Source organism: Hippocampus zosterae, chromosome 1, assembly GCF_025434085.1.
Source record: "Hippocampus zosterae strain Florida chromosome 1, ASM2543408v3, whole genome shotgun sequence".
NCBI classification, from domain to species: domain Eukaryota; kingdom Metazoa; phylum Chordata; class Actinopteri; order Syngnathiformes; family Syngnathidae; genus Hippocampus; species Hippocampus zosterae.
Genome location: NC_067451.1, coordinates 13,337,073 through 13,359,500, shown reverse-complemented (window position 1 = coordinate 13,359,500; position 22,428 = coordinate 13,337,073). Strand labels below are relative to the sequence as shown.

The 22,428-nt window shown below is 39.4% G+C and overlaps 2 protein-coding genes and 1 long non-coding RNA gene across 4 annotated transcripts; 1 reads left to right on the top strand and 2 right to left on the bottom strand.

The window, feature by feature from the left end:
* Nucleotides 1-3,831: 3,831 nt before the first annotated feature.
* Nucleotides 3,832-11,424, bottom strand: polr1d (RNA polymerase I and III subunit D). Its single transcript, XM_052058468.1, has 5 exons — nt 11,231-11,424; nt 10,742-10,839; nt 10,203-10,279; nt 7,159-7,241; nt 3,832-4,092 (listed from the first exon to the last, which is right to left on the bottom strand). The coding sequence occupies exons 1-5, from the start codon at nt 11,267-11,269 to the stop codon at nt 4,045-4,047; spliced, it is 345 nt and encodes a 114-aa protein (XP_051914428.1). The 5' UTR covers nt 11,270-11,424; the 3' UTR covers nt 3,832-4,044.
* Nucleotides 11,425-11,614: 190 nt separating this feature from the next.
* On the top strand, nt 11,615-21,872 carry sybl1 (synaptobrevin-like 1). Of its 2 annotated transcripts, none has more exons than XM_052058340.1 (8): nt 11,615-11,779; nt 12,096-12,260; nt 12,753-12,810; nt 12,985-13,122; nt 19,684-19,774; nt 20,617-20,684; nt 20,779-20,871; nt 21,133-21,872. In XM_052058340.1, exons 2-8 carry the CDS (start codon nt 12,115-12,117, stop codon nt 21,196-21,198), a joined length of 660 nt encoding a protein of 219 aa, XP_051914300.1. In that variant the 5' UTR covers nt 11,615-11,779; nt 12,096-12,114; the 3' UTR covers nt 21,199-21,872. The 2 variants fall into 2 exon arrangements, with proteins under 2 accessions (XP_051914300.1, XP_051914291.1); XM_052058331.1 differs by having other exon boundaries at nt 11,625-11,788.
* LOC127596301 (uncharacterized) lies at nt 19,977-20,637 on the bottom strand. Its single transcript, XR_007961435.1, has 2 exons — nt 20,561-20,637; nt 19,977-20,130 (listed from the first exon to the last, which is right to left on the bottom strand). It is a non-coding gene; the product is annotated as an uncharacterized LOC127596301 (long non-coding RNA).
* Nucleotides 21,873-22,428: the final 556 nt, after the last annotated feature.

Genomic DNA, 22,428 nt, shown 5'->3' with positions numbered 1-22,428 from the left:
CTGGACTGAGATGTCCGATGTTGTTCCCGGGATCTGTTGCAACCACTCATTTCGTTTGGGGGTCACTGCTCCGACCACCACAGGCACGACTGTCACCTTTACCTTCCAGGCTCTCTCCAGCTCCTCTCTGAGCCCTTGGTATTTCTCCAGTTTCTCCTGTTCCTCCTTTCTGATGTTTCCATCATTTGGGACCGCTACATCAACTACAACGGCTTTCCTCTGCCCCTTATCTATGATCACGATATCTGGTTGGTTCGCCATTACCGTCTTGTCAGTCTGGATCTGGAAGTCCCAGAGGATCTTCGCTCTGTCATTCTCCACCACTTTCGGAGGTGTTTCCCATTTTGACCTTGGGGTTTCCAGTCCGTACACCGCACAGATATTTTGGTAGACTATGCCAGCCACCTGGTTATGGCGTTCCATGTAGGCTTTCCATGCCAGCATCTTACACCCTGCAGTTATGTGTTGGATCGTCTCAGGTGCCTCTTTGCACAACCTACACCTTGGGTCTTGTCTGGTGTGGTATATCTGGGCCTCGATGGCTCTGGTGCTCAGGGCCTGCTCCTGAGCAGCCAGGATGAGTGCCTCTGTGCTGTCCTTCAGGCCAGCCCTCTCTAGCCACTGATGGGACTTCTTGAGATCGGCCACTTCAGTTATGGTCCGGTGGTACATCCCGTGTAGGGGCTTGTCCTCCCATGATGGTCCCTCTTCCAGCGCCTCATCTTCTGTTCTCCATTGACTGAGACATTCCCTGAGTACGTCATCCGTTGGAGCCTTCTCCTTGATGTATTCATGGAGCTTGGATGTTTCATCCTTTCATCCTGGACAGTGGCTCTTACACTCACTGGTCCCCGGCCTACTTCCTTTCGGCTTGCGTACAGTCTCACGGTGTTGGATTTGGGATGGAACCCTCCATGCATGGTTAGGAGCTTTCGGGTCTTAACGTCCGTGGTCTGAATCTCTTCCTTTGGCCACCTCATTATTCCTGCAGGGTATCTGATCACTGGCAGGGCATAGCTGTTTATTGCCCGGGTCTTATTCTTGCCGTTGAGCTGGCTTCTTAGGACTTGCCTCACTCGCTGGAGGTATTTGGCCGTAGCCGCTTTCCTTGTTGCCAGTTCGAGGTTGCCATTGGCTTGTGGTATACCGAGGTACTTGTAGCTGTCCTCAATGTCTGCTATTGTTCCTTCCTTCACCTGACGCAGACCTTGTTTGGCCGGACGACGTCTGAGCCGGCATGTCATTCATTTTATTGTCTCTCATCATTGTATGAGGTAGGCATTAGCGTGAAGGATCTTGCCCAAGGACCCACACTGAATGGTGTTATGTGCTCATTTTTGCCCCAAGCGGGATTCGAACCACCGTCTCCCGTATGCCAAGCCCAGCCTCCGGGTGCAGGGACACCACCACATGGGTGATTCCAACCTAAGCAGACACAGGAGACCCCCATCCGCAGAGCCAGGACCTCGCTCAAGGCAGCAACCCTCCAGCCAGCGATAAACACAGCTCACAGTGTGGACGGCCCCCAGTGAGGAACATTGGAGTTAAAACGAGGTCAAATAAGATCATACAAAATAAAACGGTGTGAGTAAAATCAAGACATTGAATACACAAATGAATACAAATGTTAAAAAGTCAAACCTCATGGTTTTCAGAGCTTTGTTTGAGTATTTCAGTTTTTTCCAGTGTACTCCTGTTTGTATTTTATTAAATACCGCTTAGTCAGTCCAGCCTGCTCCTCCCTGCTTTTTTGGGGGGTCTTCCACCACCATCACGTAAAACCTAACAAATATATTAGCACCAAATCCAATAAGTAAGAAAGGCCCAGACCCTAAAGAGGTCAGGCGTGAACTAAACTTTGCCAACCATCTTTTGAGTGATGTTTAAGGGCTCAAACTATTTCAAGCATACTTTTTTTTAATGCGACCCACCCAGGTTCATAGTTAGACCCATATAAACATATTTAAGAAAAGTGCTTTTCTTCGGCAATCTCCGGCGAGTGACGTCATTTACAGAGTGCCGAGTCGTCAATCATGCTTTGTAATGCATTGTTGATTGTCCTGTGAACGGCTTTTTGGCATTACAACCATTTAATTAGTTTATTCCAGAAGGGAAAAACAAATTCTTGGATGCAACTTATAAAAATAATGCTTTGAAGCAATTAATGTAATTTGAGAAAAACTAATACATTTAGCTGGAACAAATGACAGCATTTTTTTGTTGGTTTAGTCTGGCGAAACATTTTTTTCAGTGGGGGGGCGGCAGTGTAGCACATAGACTTGGGGCTTGTTGATCGAACAAAACACAGCTGATTTAGTCTGTAACTTAATATGTTTGACTCTTCCTCAACACTTCCACATTCCATCACTTCAAATTTAATTTTGCCAGGGGCACGGCCAGTGTGCCAATAGAACATACAAAACCAATTGCATGTACTTTCCGAGTACAAGCAATTGTACTTTTGTACTTTTCAAATTTAATTTGGCCTTTGTGCTGTTTTCCCAAATTTTCCATGATGAAAACTATCAGAGCTACCGACGGCCCAAAGGCCTGTTTTGAATACTTTCAAACCTGTTGCCAGTTGTGCTGCAATCTTAGAGCGTAGCACATCACACGCTACACATTCACCAACAGCACACGGAATCAGTGACAGTGAGCACAGCAATTTACAGACAGTGATTCTCATACAAGGGTCCTTGGACCCTCTGGCATTTTCAAGCTGCAACTTAGTCCACAAACTGAAAATAAAGATGCTTCATTTTTAAACGAGGAATACAGGGGTAGGGCCAGTGTGCCAATAGAACATACAAAACCAATTGCTTGTACTTTCCAACCTGAGTTTCGGACCAGTTAAACACTCTGATATCATTGACATAATTGATTGGATTCACTTGTTTTTTTGTTTTCAAAAGCAGTCACAAGCGTGCTAAGTCAATAAATAGCGAACAGTTTGCCAAGTTGGCAAAAACTTACTGCACTTTTGGAAACCAGTTTTGCTCGCAGTCGTGTTGTGATGACAATGGATACTTGGTTCCTTTCTATCACATAGCACATGAATATTAAAATTGACTACTCCCACACCGCTTAGGGTTGCAGACAGCAGTTTTGTATCATTGGCGGTAGGATTATGAGGGGTTACTTGGAAAAAAATGATCCCCTAAAAAATGTTCTTGGCTCTTGGTGAATAGTACATGTTTCTTATTTGAAGCGTCGGTTAGAATACCTGTCTGTTAATATCATTACAAGCAACATGCAGGCAGTCCGTTCCGTGTAGCTCCACTATTGAGGCTGTCCATCAAGAGTATGACTTGTTAATTTTATTATTTTTCAATGTCTCCTTGAGTCTATCAGTAGGGGAAAGCTCGGATCAAAACAACAGAATGTGTTGCAGCATATAAATTCTGTTTTGAAACCCGTCAAATAAGTCTGAGCTATTCGCAAATTCCCAAAGCTGTCAACCACACATACAGCCACGCGTTTACATGCAACTGGTTACGATTAACGCCAAAAAACTTATGTCGTTATTTACACTTCAATGCCCTCATTTTTTTTCTGCATCTGTTTGGCAGCATAGTGTAAAGTAACTCAGAGCGCATTCTTCAGCTAATTATGAAAACTTCAGAGCCAAAGTTTCCTTCAGATGTCAACGGCCTCCTCAAACGGACAGATGCAAATAATTTTGTGTTCCAAGAAGGACATCAATGCTTTGAAAACCCTTGAAAGGGGTGATAGATACACAGCAGTTATGTCAATACTGTACATAGATAACAGAAAATGTCTTGTGGGAGACTGAATAATGACAAATCAGGAAAAATGACTTGACACTGAACATTTGTTTTCTGAAGTTTAATGTTTTCACTCCTCAAGTCAACAATTTATGAAATATGGTACAGAAAAGAAAAACAACATACTTTTGCTCACAAAAAAGCCTTTGACATGCCACTGCATTTCTGCATTTGAACAACCTCCGTATGAAATGATACTATAGAAATTAGACATATTGTATATACAGAAAATATGTTATCTCATTTCACTTGATGGTCTTCATTCCATGGGTTGCTCCTGCTTCTGTTTGAACTCTGTCACGTTTGCCTGGAACAGTAGAATAGATCATTCAGCTTGAGTTCAGACGTTGACACAACGGTCTCTTGCTGAGAGGCTCTGTCACAGGTTCAAAAAGCACAAGCTGAGCAGTGCTCATTGACACTAAAGGAAAATGACAGTGGCTCCGGAGTCATGCACGTGACAGTCCCTAGCGCAAAGTCTTGGTTGCAACAGAACCAGCTTAAGCTAGACTCCCAAATCCAGAACAACGAGGTGAATGATAATTGTTTGTTGGTAAGCATTGTGAGGATGACATATGCAATAGTTTTTATATGTCTGGAAGGACCAACGTTTTGTCTGGGGTGTTAGTGGAAATATATAAGGACACCCCCACAGCAGTTTTTCCGAATTATAATTGTCTGCAAGCAATTTATTTGTAAGAGTAAGAGTTAGATGAGTTGGAAATAATATCTAAGAGTTTTGGTAAAATTGTGTGTGGGACAGCCAAACCTCGGTTTTCGGACGCGTCGGTTCTCGACCAAAAATTTCGAGTTTTTTATGCCTCGGATGACGAACAAATTTCGGTTCTCAAACAAACTGAGCACACTTGAATGCACCACTTGACCCCTCTCGCCTTCCTTCCACGAGGAAATGACGCTTCCTCGGGTCGAAGAGGAAGGAACAATCCTCGTGTTGCTTTCAATTGTGAGCAGATGTGTTCAATAAAACATTATTTTTTTTAAAGAGCGTGGTTTCGTTTTTCGAACAGCCTTCTGGAACGGATTATGGACAAAAACCGAGGTTTGACTGTTTGAACTACAAAATCTTTTTGGAGGGGGTCAATAACTTTCTTCTCCGCCCTCTAGTTGTGTCAGGGGGTCATTATTCCCCATAACACACTAGGGAAACAACAAGGTGTATGTAGGAACACAGTGGTACCTCGACTTATGAAAGTAATTGGTTCTTTTAGAAATTTCTTAACCATAACATTTTGTAAGTAGAGATGTGTTTTCCATGTAAATGCCCTAATTTGTTCCAAGCCCCCCCAAAATTCAGACATAAATGTTTTATGAAGGATAAATATGCAAAAAAACCCAAACAATACATGTTATTAGATTATTGCATAATAAATGAGAGCTGTGCACAATGTAAAAAACAAAGAATAGAGTCAAGAATAAAAATGATGATCATTTAACTTTTAACTGCGTCCTTGTCGTTTTTTGCCCTCTTTAGTCCATGTTCTCTCTCAGAAATGTTTTTTGCTGGCGTTTTGTCACGAACCGATGCAAGGGCGTTTGCTTTTTTAGGCTGTTTACAATCCTTCGAAAATGTCCAAGGCAACCATCAGCGTAGTGAGCGATCGGCCAACCGGTGAACACTTTTTCTGGGTGATTCACATTTACGTAAATCTATTGGAACGCCTCATGGCCCAAGGGGCGAATGACGAGGCGGCTGCATAGACACATATCTATCTATTTATCTATCTACACACAGAGACCTATACGGGAGAGGTCCCTCTTAGCTAATGGGATGCTAGGATGATGATCAGTAATAGCCAATGGCAGAGCAGGTTTAAGTATGTTGCGTTCAGAGCTGCGACGAGTAGCCCACACTGTATTTTTATCTTTCATATGTTGAAATTTCTTTTGCAACAAGAGGCAATATTTTCCTGTTGAGACCTTTCGTAACTTCAAAATGTCGTATGAAGGGACGTTTGTAAGCATAGGTACCACTGTAATTGTTGACGATTATATTATTGTCATATCATATGTCCTGTATTATTGTTTTATGTTAAATGTTCAGTAAAGCTCTTTTTAACATTGCAGCTGTTGGTAAAGCGCGATATTAATAAAATTGTATTGTATTGTTGACTGTAATGTGTTAATGCCACCTACTCGAGTACAACTGAACTGCGTGGTGACGCTCGTCGTCTGTTCCATGTTAACTGAATCAGGTGTTCCCAGGCTCAAAACACCATTACCACCATAAAACCTTAACGAGTTCAGCGAAAAATGTTTCAAATACCAAATTTACATTCGATACAATCATCAAGAAAAGTGTACCGCTGGAAAATAAAACTAAATGAAAATGCTTGAAACGTAATGGAAACAGAACAAAAGGTATTTGCTCATCAATACTGTTACTTAGTGGTGCTTTATAGGCATTGCTGAATTCAGTCTACAAATACCAAAGTTGTCCAGCCCTGCTTTGAGTTTCAATGTGATGGTTTTGACTTTGGCACACTGTTTCCAGACAATGTTGGTTCACAGACAAATGGCACCACTTCGAGGATGTTTCACTGCTGAGTTTCCACTTTGCTCCGTTGCATATGTATTAGTATGTTTCTTTTGAAAACGGCTCCAATGTAGACACTGGTAAACACAAGTGCTTTATGTCTCATTTGTCTGTCTTGGCTGAGGGTGGTTAAACAAAGGCACTCCTTGTTTTCCAAGAAAACTATTCATTTTTTAGGTCAGGCAGTGAATATCATCACAATTTTGTGACTTATCCCAGCTTCAGCAAAGTACTCATGATTCACCGAACAACATTAAAGCTTTTCTTTGCACATATTGAGCATGTGATGTGACATTTCCACAAAGCCACAGCAAATCTCTCTCAGTTCTGAAGATTTTCTCACATTTTGGATCCGACTCCAGGTGTCAGAAAAAAAAGAGGCTGTCATGACCAGCTGGGTAGTGGAACAGATGATTTGAGCTGCAGGGTGTGAGAATGATATGTGCCCTGGATACTGCAAACCAGATTAAGAAACTGTCCATCTTGTTTGTATACCGCTTATCCTGTTCAGGGTTGTGGAGAACTGGAGGCTGTTCCAGCTGACTTTGAATGAAAGGGAAATGACACTCTGGACTGGTCGTCAGTCAGTCACAGGGCACATAGAGTCAGAAATTGTTCCACAGCACATTCACACTGGCACTAAGCAGGAATTGGTCATGTAATGCTAGCATGGAAGACAGGTGAATGAACCATTGTAAGCATTCATGGCTCACTCAGTAAATTATAAACAGTTACATGAGTCCCGAAACTTCATTTTTTCTAAGACTCAAGCAAACAGAAGCAGCATGTTTTATTGAGTTTAAATCTGGTAAGGTTTACCTCAAAGGTATTGAGAATATGTTGACAAACATCCCGGAGCTCATTCAGGCCCCTTCTCAGAGGTTCAACAGCAGGAGTTCCATCTGGGGAGGGGGGGAAACACAGCAGATACGTGTGAGGGAATGGCCCAACACAACTACATAATACACTCCCAGCCAGCAATCAGCAATGTTAATGCTGCAATGTCAGTTCAAATCATGCTCCCAAAAGTGTCGTCAACAACATGGGCTCGATTCCAATTTGGATTTGCAACTGTTTTTTAGTAGATACTTATTGAGGCTGTTGGACATGCACGCGGCAATTTGCAACCTGAGATCAATTTGTTTGCAGCCGCACTCACATTTTTTGGTTCTACAAAGCCATATGTCATCACTTGGAGTAGTGCATACAGGACTTGGGGATGCACCAAATGAAATGTCTTGGCCAAAACGGACAATTCAAGCTGAGATCAATGCCAAGACCAAAACGGTGAAAGAAATAATAATGGACCTTAATTATTATTATTATTATTTTTCCGCAGCCAGATAATTTTCTGCACTATCCAAATTATTTTTTGTTGTTTTTTTTTTTTTTTTGCCTGTGTCATGGATCATAATTTTTCCATGTCAATACCAACAGTACATTTTTTTTCCAAATCTGTCCCAAGTGTCTTCCACTTGTGGATATGTATCCAATGCGACTAGAGGGCCGAATGGACGTGAAAGCATGAAAGCCAATTATGTGTATTGACTAACTAAAACACCAAAATTGCAAATTGTCTTCACTTTTAAAAATGTTGAAACATTGCAAGCATTTTTTTACAATCCCTCTTTTAAAATGTAACATTTGAACAAACTGTCTTCTGATTTCAAAACTACTTATTCATCTATGTGTTGTGTACTGTATATGCAATATATTGAGTGACCCTGCATGTGTTTCACAGTTTTAACATCTTAATATTAAACTGAGCTAATTTATTTTCACACCTGGAAAGTCTCTTGCAATGTTTATGGCATTTTAACAGTTACAAGTTTCATAGCGGTGACTGTTTATGCTTGGAATACCCAAATTCTCTGATACGTAAAAGTGTGAAGATGAGTTCACAATTGACGTCTGCTATGTCGCAGATCTTGTAACTTGGCATCATTTGGAATCCTCCTTATTGTTGTCATTCCAAAGTTTGCACTCCGCCATTTTGTGATGCACACATAATTGCATTGCACAACAAAGGGAAGCAAAAGAGGAACAAAGCAATATATCATTTAAAATATTATAGCATTGTCAATGTCAAATTAAATTACAAAATGAGCATTAATTTGCGTAAGGAAAAGCAATAATTTAATGCAACAGATTTTTTAAAAGGTGCACAAATTGACCACTTTTCAGTGTCACATTACAAGACGACCAAAAATAATGGACACTCGATAAGGCACATGTTTCCTGCTCCGGAAGAGATCACTGTTTACAAGCTCGAGGCCCAAGGATTCTTCAAGAATCCCTTCCTTAGGCCAAAGACAACAAGCTGTCTCCATTGTGCATAGATCATTCATGTGATAAAACCAGTTGAAAAACATGTTTTCTTTTAGCCAGAGCAGTCATTGCTCTTTTATCAAAGAGAAATGCGTAGGTTACTAAAAATCACGGGGCAGTTTCTTCTTGATCAAGTCACGTTTAATGTGCTACACAGGCAAAGAAAATGGCTACTCACTTGCTATGCTGCGCATTTCTGCTCCAGCAAAAGGTAATGTTGTAAGATAAAATGAGAATATCAATACAGAAGGATTTCACAATGAATCCATTAAAAATGTATTTGCTCCACCAATAGATTGGCGTTTGCACTAATGGGTGTAAAATGTAAAGTGCAAGTTTTCCTTTGTTATCCTTTCTAGTCTACCACATGGTTGTAAACATAGACAAACACACACAATATAATATATATATATATATATATATATATATATATATATATATATATATATATATATTGACATCTCTGATTGTTAGAAGTATTAGAGCAGAAGTTTTAGAAACGGCTCGAGGAAAGGCAATAAATAGTAACAAGCGATTCCCGAATCTCAACTCAGTTTTTGCCCCCTCTATCTCACATGTCTCCTTGTATTCCTGCATGTAGGATTGGGCGATATAAGTATCATAACAATTTCAGAATTGGTTGATATTGATCATTCATGCCTTTTTCTTTTAACTGTTAAAAATACGAACCCGGAGAAAAAGGTTACATTTAGGTGATTTTGTTTAAACATTGATGAATGAGGTCAATGCAACTATGACTTTTTTTAATCTGGTAAATGTAATGATTCAATACATGCTTAGGAGGGCTGGATGATATGGCTGAAAAACATTTTCCAATATGAGAATTTCCGATCAGTTGAATTACTGATTGACGTTTTTAACCTTTATGAAATAAGAAAAACAATTACATTGATTGAAGATCAAATCTTAAAAACAATTCAATGGAAGATACAATGAAATAAAGCACAACTATAAAGAGAAAAAATAGTATTCAAAATAATGAGAAGTAAAATAAATTTACAAAAAACGCACTGTTTTGCGTCGATTTTAATTGTTTGTGCATGTTGAAGTGTAATACTTATTATGTCTTTTCAGACTCCACACATTCAATCCCAGGCATGCGTTTACATATTTATAAAGCCCTCCTCAAAACCCACTTGTACCCTCCTCAAAACCCACTTGTATTCTTTGGCGTTCGACTCAGCATGATTTTACTGCTTGGTGCTTTCTACCGCCTGTTTGAAAGTGCTCTATAAATACTGTTGACTTGACTTGACTTATAATTGTTTTCAAAGCTTAAGTTAAAAAATGGGTCTGAAAATAGCTGGTACTGAATGAGTTTAATGTAATCTTAGAAGCGTGTTATAAATTTTATTATATTATAAGCTCTTTCCTCACAGCGGGGTGTATGTGTTTCTGAAAGCCATAATGTTTTATAGCACAGGAGAAGAAAATGGCTCCCCACTTGCTAAATTTCAGATTTCTGGTCAAAAAAACTAAAATTATTCCCAAAAAACAATTGTTGTGTCCTTTACCTCGTGTCTGAATGCGAAAGTTGATCTTGCTCTCTGATGGATGGGTGATGGTGTAGCCGCAAAACTCGACAGACTCGCTGGTGAATATAAAGAATGCAAAAGTGAAATTATTGTGCATTGGGCGGGATAGTTGAAAAGACTTGATGTAAAAAAAAAAAAAGTTTAACGTGGATTAATGTCATAAAACTACAACCAAAATTCACATGCACATCTTTTGCCCACTTTCAAGTCTAAAAGTATCAAAACAATCGCCATAGTATTTTGGATTTCATGGGCAGTAAGCTTTTCTCTCCCTTTTGAGATTCACATGAGAGGAAAAAACTTAATGGAGCTTAATGTTACAAAACTGCGACCAATCACCACCAGAATTCATGTGTATGTACTCACATGGTTGAGGTGGGCATAGGTGGTACATGTGAATTTTTGGTGTTCGGTCGTGGTTTTTGAACATCAAACCACGTTAAACTTTTTAGACACACATTAACGCGCTTTAGACTGCACTAAAAGCTACTTTATTCAACTTGATCAAAAACACTTACTCTTTCATGATCATATATCGCAGCGAGTTCCCCAAGGTATGGTCTTCATCATGCATCACAAATGTCACACTCCCATCATCTGAACCATCGGCTTGGACCTAAAACGCATTGCAGAAAAAAAATACAGTTCAACTTCGAGACTGTCGTCAAATGTCACCTATCAACAGCGCTCCCTTGTGGAAAGCACCTTACGTGTTGTTGGGCTAAATTCTAAAACGTAAATGAAGTCATTTCCGTTACATTCTAGAGTTACGCTGATTTAAGATAACCAATAATGTGAAATGCCTAAGTGTTGATTAAAAGTAGTTTGGTCACGAATGTTTCACGTGGTAGCAATTTCATTTGACAACCGCCACAGATGCTAGTGTGTACAGTATATTGGTGTGTTGTTAAGAGTTAAGACCATCGGTTACCGAAGGAGCGGTCTGGTGATTCTAAAAGTTACATGTGCAGCTAAAAAAATGTTTGTGCGATGTTTAAGCCCCTTACCATCTCTAGAATTCGCTTCTTCTCGCCTTCAGCAGCCATGCTGTACGATTACTCTATCACAAAGATATTCGCTGAGTCCAACCCGTAGTTTTGTCTGACAGGCAAACTCACCCCGAGAGTTTGTTTACTTATGTGATGTAGATGTTATTTAAAGCAACTAGATTTGCTGTATTTTTTATTTCGTTGATTAAGAGTATGCATAAATTCAGATGTAGAACAAATTCCCTTCCAAATAACCTGTAAAAACAAAAGGGGGAAGTAAAAGATAAAATAGGTCGCGATATCATGACGTCATTAGAACTCTTAAAAACGACGCTAATACGTTGTAGTCCAACATTTAACCAGTTATACGCCGTTTGCGTTTATGAAATGTGTGTGAACTACATTACCCATTACCGAGTGAATTGGGTTCCGGTCTGAAGGTCCGGCTGCTAGTTTACAAAGCAGAAGTCACTCGAAAGGGATTTGCTAGGTTTGGAAGTCTTGTGAGATGTTGGACACTTGTGTAAATGTGCATTTTTGAAGGCCGCTTGTTATCAGGGTTTTGGGGTAAGCGTTGTATGTCACATTATATTGCTTTTGGCGTTTATTTGGATCAGCATTAAATTGTGTCATGCCGAGTGTTGTCAACATTGGCGAAAACAAACAAAAAAACGCCAGTTGAGGCATCATAGTTTGTGATTGGTGTTATTTTGTGCAGCTCGCGCTAGTCGGATCTCCTCCTCTAGCTGTGTAGGAATATTTCCGATTTGATTTGAGTCAGTTTTGACGCAGACATATTCATGACTAGTCATCATTAAAACGTTCAACTGGGAGTTTCAGATTAGTGTCCCCCGAACCCCGAGTCATATTCTTATGTTGACAGATCCGTGCCAGCTGTGGCCATGGCAATTCTCTTTGCCGTGGTGGCTCGTGGAACAACCATTCTAGCCAAGCATGCATGGTGTGGTGGCAACTTCCTCGAAGTGACTGAACAGGTCTTGGCCAAAATTCCATCCGAGAATAACAAATTGACATACAGCCATGGCAGGTAGGTGTGCATTTGCTGCTTTTCACCCTCAACCATTAACTCCACTTGGGGTGTTGCGTTTATTTCTCGTCAAATACAGTACATTACAGAACGTCCGACTCGTTTTCGGCAGGCAATGACAGTGGTGATGCACCACCAGATTAGTGTGTAACAATCATGCGGAGATAGTTTAATGTATTGTATTTATTCTATATATGGCAGACGAGTGCAAGGTAGGTCAATCAGACAATCAGACAGGTGTTGCGTAATTACACAACACCTGTCTGATTGTCAGGTCAAACCAAAAATAAGAGCCTCCTGACTAAACTTTAATTATCAATGTGGTGTTTACACACTGCATACACATACAAATACCGAAAAGGAAAGAGAGGCTTTTAGTTTCTTCCTGGGGGGGGGGGGAAACTAGCTCTTATTTTCAGTTGTGTATTCGTTAACATGGAGTATGTGGGGAAAATAGGAAATAATATTCTTTAAAACACTCTTATCTTTCAGCTATCTCTTTCATTACATCTGCCATGACAGAATCATATACCTGTGTATCACTGATGATGTAAGTATTGGTTCACGTCATCATTTAATATGAGCTTCTTGGCATCTCAGCCACTTTGCCAACCTGACATACAATAAAACAAATGCACCTACTGTAATGTTTTTTTGGCAGGACTAATTTCAGCTTCAGTATTATGCATGTGTTCATTGATAGTCTTTTTTTTGTGTGCGAAAGGACTTTGAAAGGTCTCGTGCATTCAGCTTCCTCGGTGAGATCAAGAGGCGCTTCCAGACCACATATGGTTCACGAGCACAAACAGCCCTGCCGTACGCCATGAACAGCGAGTTCTCATCGACGCTGGCTGCTCAGATGGTGATTATGTCAAGTATAATTTTTTTTTTCAAGATAGGAAAACCTTTATTTGTCTTACAATGGAGAAATTCCCAATTTATAGCAGCAAAAATTATAAGGAACAAAAAGTATATAAGGAAATATAAAATATAAAATATAAATATAAGCATATCCCCCACATTTGAAAGTAAAGAACAGAGCGAAACATGGTGGCAGCGCATGTGTAGAAATTGGCGACGTGAAGAGGAGGCTGGACGAAACGCTAGCTCGTTAGCACGGAAGCTAACCGCGGACGTTAGCACGGAAGCTAACTGCGAAAAGTCGCTACGCAACTGGAACCCACGACCAGAGACCAACCAACCAAACGCCAGCGAGCGTGAGGGAGCCGGTAAACCCACTTGCCACGTTAGAAACACCCAGCAGCAAGCCTACTGGACACGTCACAAACTAGCATACAACCGGCTAGCAACGAGACCCGACAAAATGCCATCCAAACAGAAGCAAGACACAAAGCAGGAAGAGGGTTCCCTGACCCTCACTCAAGTAAATGAATTACTCCAGCAACAAAAAGAACTTTTTACGGCGCTCTTGCAACAACAACAGGAACATTTCAAAGGATTTGTCAAGATGATAATAGACTCAACAAACTCACGACTTGACACTTTTACCAGGGACGTCCAAGAAATAAAAACCAGCATGAACTTTACCCAAAAAGAGGTAGACGACATTAAAAAAAATCTAATCTATCAAACTGGCCATTCCAAAGACACGCAAACAGAATTCTACAAAGTATGTGACGGCATGCTTGTATTAACAGACAAGGTGGACTACTTGGAAGGACAGTCAAGAAGAAACAACTTAGTAATTGATGGAATTGAGGAAAAACCGGGAGAAACGTGGACTGAAACAGAGGAAAAAGTTCAAAAAATCCTTAAGGAGAAACTGCTGATACAGGGGCAAATTGAGGTGGAGAGAGCTCACCGCACAGGAAGAGAAGACCCTGGAAGACCTCGACCAAGGCCAAGTGTGGTGAAATTTCTAAGATACAAGGACAGATCAAGGATCCTACAAAAAGCAAAATACTTAAAAGGCTCCAACATCTACATCAACGAAGACTTTACAGATGCCGTATGACAAAAAAGAAAAGAGCTCCTCCCAAAATTAAAAGCTGCACGTGACAGAGGGGAAACTGCCTACTTAAGACATAACAAACTATTGTCCACCCCCGCACCAGTACTCCAACACAACAGGCTCGAGTTCAACACCATCAAGCAGCATACTGAGAATTATTCACCACCCGACAATAAAAACTCTGACCCTACTGAAGCAGGAAATTCACATACCAAAAAACATGGACTTCGAATCCTTTGATGACTTCCAACCCTACTGACCACAAGACGTTTGACCCTGAGAACAACTTGGACCCGGACAATAACTTTTTCAAGACCGACCGACCGCGAGGGAGCCAGCGACGACTGCAGGGAAGCCAGCGACTGTGAGGAAGCCAGGAGACAACCAGCCTGCGACCACCGTGAGGGAGCCAACGACGACCGAGAGGAAACCAGCGACGACTGCAGGGGTGAGCCAGTGACCGCGAGGGAGCCGGGAGACAGCGAGCGTGAGGCAGCCGGGAGACAACCAGCCAGCACGCGTGAGAGAGCCGGGAGGCAGCTAGCCGGCGAGCGTGAGGGAGTCGGCGACGACCGCAAGGGAGCCAGCAACCACGAGAGACCCAGTGATGACGGCGAGAGAGCGAGCGACAACAGCGAAGGAACCAATTACGGCCGTGAGGGAGCCATCGACGACCGCGTGGGAGCAGGAAATTCACATCCCAAAAACATGAACTTCCAACCCTTTGAAGATATTGACTATAAGCCATTCGATCCCGAGAACAATTTGGACCCAGACAATAACTTCTTCAACAACAAACAAAGAGTAACAGACTCTGACTATTACCTGGATGAACAATTCAAAACTAATATAAAATTGGAAAATGCACTTTCGATAATACACTTAAACAGTATAAGTCTCTATAAAAACTTCACAAAAATGAAAGGATACCTGACTAAATTCAATAAATGTTAAATAATTGCCATATCAGAAACTTGGCTTGATGAAGATAAAACAACTGAAATGGAAATGGAAGGTTATGAAATGTTTGCAACTAATAGAGAAAACAAAAAAGGAGGTTGGGTTGCAATATATGTAGAGAAAGCACTTAAATGCAGTAAAATCGAGAGATTGACAAACACAATAGAAAACCAAATGGAATGTCTAACCATTGAAATACACAATAAAAAGGCATCAAATATCATCATAAGTTGCATCTGTAGGACACCAGTAACATGTATTGACACATTCAATAAAAAAACTTTTCAATATGCTCAGTTACTACAACGATAAGAAAACACGAATATGTGGTGACTTTAACATTGACTTATTAAACCCAAATAGACACAAAAAAACAACTGACTTCATGAATACTATGTACAGCAACAGCTTTTTCCCAGTAATCCCGAAACCCAGCAGAATAACAGTTGACACGCCCACATTAATAGATAACATATTTATAAATAAGATTGATCATAAAATGGAAAGTGGACTTCTCATTAATGACATAAGTGACCACCTACCTGTTTTTGCAGTTTTTCATAATTATTTCGATAGAAAAGCTAAATCAACAACTCGTATAACAGAAATAAGACTAAGAACCCAACGTTCCATCGATGCCTTTAAGCAAGACCTAGAAAAACAAAACTGGACCGAGGTCTACTCAAACGAAGACCCAAATACAGCGTTTGAAGTATTTCAGTCTACCATAATCTCCTTATATGATAAACATTTTCCATTAACTAAAGTCTCCAAAAAGTATAAAGACCCAAGTAAGCCATGGATAACGAAAGGCATAGAAAACGCATGTAAAAAGAAAAATAATTTATATAAATTGTTTTTAAAATTCAGAACTGAAGAAGCAGAAAAAAATATAAGACCTATAAAAATAAACTAGTAAATATTATAAGAACCAGTAAAAGAGATCATTATCAAGAAATATGGAAAATACTTAACCAAGTAATCAGAAATAGTCCTAAAAAATGGATTATCTAGAGTATTTTATCAAAGGCAAAAATACTATTTTGGAAAAACCTGCAGAAATAGCAACTGAATTTAATGAGTATTTTGTCAACATCGGCAGTAACCTAGCAAAACAAATTCCTGATCCAACAAACTTGTTTGAAATAGATAGATACATAGAAAAAAACTCCTCCACGATGTTCCTTACTGCTGTAAAACAAGAAGTATCAAATATTATAAAAACTTTTAAAAATAAAAAGTCAACTGATTGCTTTAATATTGATGACAATAATCAAGCAGATTATAGAATATGTAGTGCGACCTTTCACGCACATATGCAACCTGTCATTCAAAGCTGGTATCTTTCCATCAAAAATGAAAATTGCTAAAGTTATTCCAATCTATAAAAGTGGAGAAAGACTTCTGTTTACAAATTATAGACCAATATCACTACTACCACAATTTTCAAAAATATTAGAAAAACTATTTTCTCGCAGACTTGATAGCTTTATACAAAAGCATGCGCTGTTAAGTGAGAATCAATATGGCTTTAGGGAAAAACGGACCACCTCAATGGCAGTTAGGGAGTTTGTGGAAGCAATAGCCACTAATATAGACAACAAAGAATTTACTGTTGGGGTTTTCCTAGATCTAAAAAAAGCTTTTGACACAATAGATCACAGTATATTATTGAAAAAAACTAGAAAGATATGGCATTAGAGGTGTAGCTTATAAATAGATAAAAAGTTATTTAGAAAACGGATATCAGTACGTGCAACTCAACAATAAAAAAACGAATCAACTGAAAATCACTCACGGAGTTCCTCAGGGGTCAGTGCTTGGTCCAAAACTATTCATCTTATATATAAATGATATCTGCAAGGTCTCAAAACTATTTAAATGTGTCCTATTTGCTGATGATACAACTTTCTACTGTTCTGGAATAAATCTGAAACAGCTCCTGAGAACCGTAGAAAACGATTAATTTTAAACAAATTAAAAAACTGGTTCGACAGAAATAAATTGTCACTTAACCTGAAAAAATCGAAGTTAATTGTTTTTGGCACAAGACCAATCAAAAACCAAGCCAAAATTATGGTAAACTCAATTGAAATAGAAAGAGCGTATGAAAGTTTCTCGGATTAGTAATAGACTCAAAACTATGTTGGAAACCACATATCGATAACGTAAAAAGAAAAATAGCCAAGACCGTAGGGATCCTCTACAAAACCAAGGAAGTGCTAAATAAGAGATCTTTGTACACATTATACACTTCATTATTATTACCATATATGACCTACTGTGTGGAAATATGGGGAAATGCCTGCAAAACAAACACACTCCCTATTCTCAAACTACAAAAAAAAGCAATTTGAATTATTAATAGATCAAAATATACGGAACCCACAAATCCACTATTTATCAAATTAAATGCGATGAAATTTTATGACCTGGTTGACTTTAAAATCGCCCAATTAATGTACAAAGCACACAATAACCTCCTCTGCCAAAACATTCAGAAGTTTTTCGAAATTCGAGAAAGCAACTATGAATTAAGAGGTACCAATTTATTCAAAAAACTCAAAACAAGAACAAACATCAAGCAAAGAAGTGTATCTAGCAAAGGTGTTAATCTGTGGAATAATCTCGAAACGGACCTAAAAATGAGTAAATCGCTTGCTGAGTTCAAAAACAAATTCAAAAAAATAGTACAAACAACCTACATCAATCAGAGTTAAAATGATCAATTCTAAACATTAAATATAATGATAAATCAGAACTAAGTTGATAAATAGAGAAAGGTATTGAAATATCCATTATGAATACAAGAGAAAATTGACACAAGAGTGCCAGGGTGAGGATGTATATAATCCCGATACAACCCAAAAGTTGTAAAAATATCACGGTTAAGGGTAAAATATGAGCCTTAATGGAGACTTCTTACTTTTTCTTTTCTGATTGATATAAAAATGATTTAGTAGATATAAACACATAACGGGGTAGGATTAGATAAGTTTTTTACTTCATCCTACTCCCTTGAACATAATAACTGTGTTGAATGAAGACTGATTTCTTTCTTTTTACTTTTTTATCTACCTTATTTTCTGTCAAATTATTACTGTACTAGCTGGTTCGCCGCCCTCCGGGCGGCTCATCAGCTAGTTCCTGCCGAAGGCTGGTTGGTGGCTGTTCGCCGCCCTCCGGGCGGCTCATCAGCTAGTTCATGCCGAAGGCTGGTAAGCTGGGCCTTCGGCCCACAAAAGTGTTGTTGCTTGGTTCAACTTTTTGTTCATCTTCATTGCTTATCGCGAAAATAAAGATGTTTAGCTCTACTAAATAACTAACAATTTTATTGCAATGCTTGTGGGTAGACAACATTTTTTCGCTAAGATGCCCGCGCGATCGTAGTGAGCCACTGCCTGAGCGGCGCAGTGGCGGCGCGCAGCAGCGGCGCGGTGAAGTAGGTACGTTTTGAAAAGGGACAGACGGAAGGACAGACCGCGTGCGGGACGACGCGCAATATATATATAGATATGTTTTATGTTCAATAAACAAAACAAAAAAATATTCAGAATGGGTGAGTGGGGTTGAGTTCAGGTTTTCAGGTCAGATCTGTCGATTCAATAGCAGCAGTTGTCAGGAATGAGCGGCGGTATCTCTCCTTCTTGCTGCGTGGGTATATTAGTCTCTAGCTGAAGGAGCTGCCCAGTGCTGTCAGGGTGGCCTGGAGGAGGTGGGAGGGTCTGTCTATCATAGCTTTTGGCTTGGCTAGCATCCTCCTGTTGCCCACCTCCTCCAGAGTGTCCATTTAATAATTCCGTTGCTGTAAATGAGCAATTTCTCCATTGTAAGACAAATAAAGGATTTCTTATCTTATTTGACACCTGCATTATTACGTACTGCGCTGCGATTATGACAGACGAATCATGCTGGGTACTCCTAGGTTTTAAAGGCTCGCAGAGTAGTTTGTTTTGAGCCACACACACACACACGCACACGCACACAAAATTGATAGCCACAGATTTTAAGTTCTTCCTATGATTCCTAAAATTGCTTTGCTAGGCTGCTTACATCATCTATGTGTGAATAGTTGACAGGTCAAGTCGAGATTGGTGCCACTTAGGCCGCAGCAACTCACTACACAACGAGCTTTGGCTGTCTACTTCGACGACTACGCATAAACGTTTTCGCCTGTAAATCGGCAATTACAGCCTCCATGGCCACAAACGAAATACACTTCTTGAAAGTATCATTCATGTGAAACGATTACGAAGAGTTGTGAACAGGGAAAGGCGGAGAAGCCATGCTAACTGCGAAGCAAATGTAATGTTATTGTGAAAGGAATTAAGCTAAGGAAAAAGATCTCTCAGAAGCCACATAAATGCATAGCTTACCAACTTTCCTTTACTCTTTAATGTTTTTGTTTGTTTTTTGTTTTTGCATGAAAAAATGTTTATTCAAGAAACTTCAGCATGCATGTTCTCATTTTATTTACACTTTTCCTTGAAGAAACATCATTCAGATCCTCGGGGATCTGACCGGCTTACTGAAACACAGATGCAAGTGGATGACCTCAAGGGGATAATGGTCCGCAACATAGGTGCGTGTCTCATTAACATAGAAGATAGTATTTGCACTTACGGTTCTATCTACTCATTTTTACACATCATCGCAAAAACATAATATTATTATTACTATTCGTGGCATTATAATTAATTGTTGTTGTTGTTGGAATATTCCTTTGGTGCGTCGTTTTAGTGTTAGTCAAGAATGAATTAGTTTAGGTTGTTTTTTGGGGGGGGGAATAGTGACCAGATCCAGACTTCTGAGGTTTATACAAAAAATATTATTGGGACTGAGCCGTCCAAAGTGCTGGTCTATCGTGTTCAGTTTCATTACGCCTGAAGTTACTTTATTCAGCGCTGGCATATCTAAATTAATAGTTACCATATTTTCCTCACTGTAAGGCACCACTAAAAGCATAAAATTTTCTCCAAAGCCGACAGTGTGCCAAACAATCCAATGCGCTTTATATATATGCATCAATATTCTGATTTATTGAACGTAGTATTTTAAATGTTCTGTAAAGTGCTTTGTCACAGCTGCAGCGGTTGTGAAAGCTCGATATCAATAAAGCTGTATTGTATAGTATTGTGTTCCTTTTAGCATAGCTCCATCTTGTAGATGTATAGCGCAACCGCAGCCACTATTGCAGCTTCTATTCTATGCGCCTTTTACTGCAACCTACCTGTATATATGAAAAAGGTTTTAAAATAGGCCATTCATTGAAGGTGCGCCTCATACTCCAAAGTGCCTTAGAGTGCTGAAAATACAGTAATTTGAATTAGGAATATCATGTATAAATTATTGCCATCTAGGTTTACACACACAAAAGGCTTCATTTGTGAGGGTAAGTATTTTGTGCATTTTTATGCTTTGCAGATTTGGTTGCTCAGAGAGGGGAGAAGCTGGAGTTGCTGATTGACAAGACAGAAAATCTGGTTGATTCTGTAAGTGTTTTGTCCATTTTTGCCAGTTGAATACTTGATAAGAGCTGCATAGTTATGTCAAGTCACCGAAATTCCTTTTCTGTTTTTAATTTAGTCTGTCACGTTTAAGACCACCAGTCGTAATCTGGCCAGAGCTATGTGTATGAAAAACCTCAAGTTGACCTTTGTTGTTGTGCTGGTGTGCCTGGTGAGTAACTGTGTCTCATTTGTTGTTTATAATTTGTGTATCATTTGTTCGTTCATTCATTTTTCAAATCAAAATCTAGTTTGTAGCTATCCTGTAAGAATGGGACAAATAACATCATAGTAGTTGTTACAATTGGTCTAATTCTGTTGTTTAACTGACAGTTAAATTTCATTAGTCATTGTTTCTTTTGACATTGCTATCGTGATACAGTGTACACTATGGGGCTTCACTGTAGGAAAATAACTTCTCTCTGCCTTTCAGGTAATCATTTACATCATTGTCTCAGCTTCCTGTGGCGGCCTCACCTGGCCCTCTTGTCTAAAATGAGAAGACCATGGGCATAATAGGACTGATGCGGAAAAGGGGGAGAGAAGCCACCTATTCAACCATGGTTGCCAGTGGAAGGAAAAAATGACACAATAATTGCTTTTTCTTGTTTTGCCTCAGTTTGTCTGAAAGACAGTTGCTCCCACTGCTGTTGCTTTTATAGTGTACACTTGTCTTCAGCAGAGGAAGCCCCCCTTTCCTCTCCACACCCCAATACCATCGCGGCAAGGTGACCTACAACTGATGCGGCACAGTAATCTTGTCTTAAGCTATTTTGTCTGTCTGATTTATAGCACTTTCACTGTATCTCTGTATTCCATCCTTTCCAACTGAAAACAAAATCAACCAAAAGATGACTTTATTTACATGCTTGTTCATTAATGTGCACTAATGAACCTTGACACTTGGAAACTAGAAGCTTCAGAGATGTGGAGAAGATCGATACACTGTCCCTGGTCCCTTTACTGAATACTACTATTGGACAAAAATACTGTACATGTAACAAATAACCAAGGAATATCAAACACAGATGTTGTAAATCTTTTGTGTTTTCTTACCAATCACACAGTGTACCATGCAGTAAATGATGTAAATCACTTATTATACAAAAACATGTATTATACATCTGAATGATTATGTGATTAATATTAAATATTTGGCATGTGACTGATGAATGGCAGTAATTAAAAATGTGATTTTTTTTCTTAATCCTGTCATCTGAGCGATATTATCTTAAGGCCTCCATATTCTTTAAATTCATGCAAGTATTTGATAACTATACATCCTGATTTGAAATGTAAAAATTATGCTAATATGAGGTTGATGTCTGCAGCAGTGAAACAATACCAGGATTGTAAGATAACCCTTGCAGTAAATATTCATACAGCTACACATTTGCAGATGTGAACAAAATAATAATAATGATAATAATACATTTTATTTATAAGCGCCTTTCAAACATGATTGTATTTACATTTTCTCAACGTCAGATTTGTATGAATTAAAATTGACATTTGAAACTATTAACCATGCAAGTACAAGATATTCAAAACGCATTATTTTAATGAAGACAAATTCACTAAAAAGTCAACATAAAAACCACGAGTGATTATTTCTTCTTCTGCGTTGTAGAATTTAAATCGACGTAACGGATCAGTCAAGCGACTGCATTGTCATTTCATAAATGGGGAGAGGGTCAAAGTGCACGCAAGCAAAAACTATCTGTGTCCC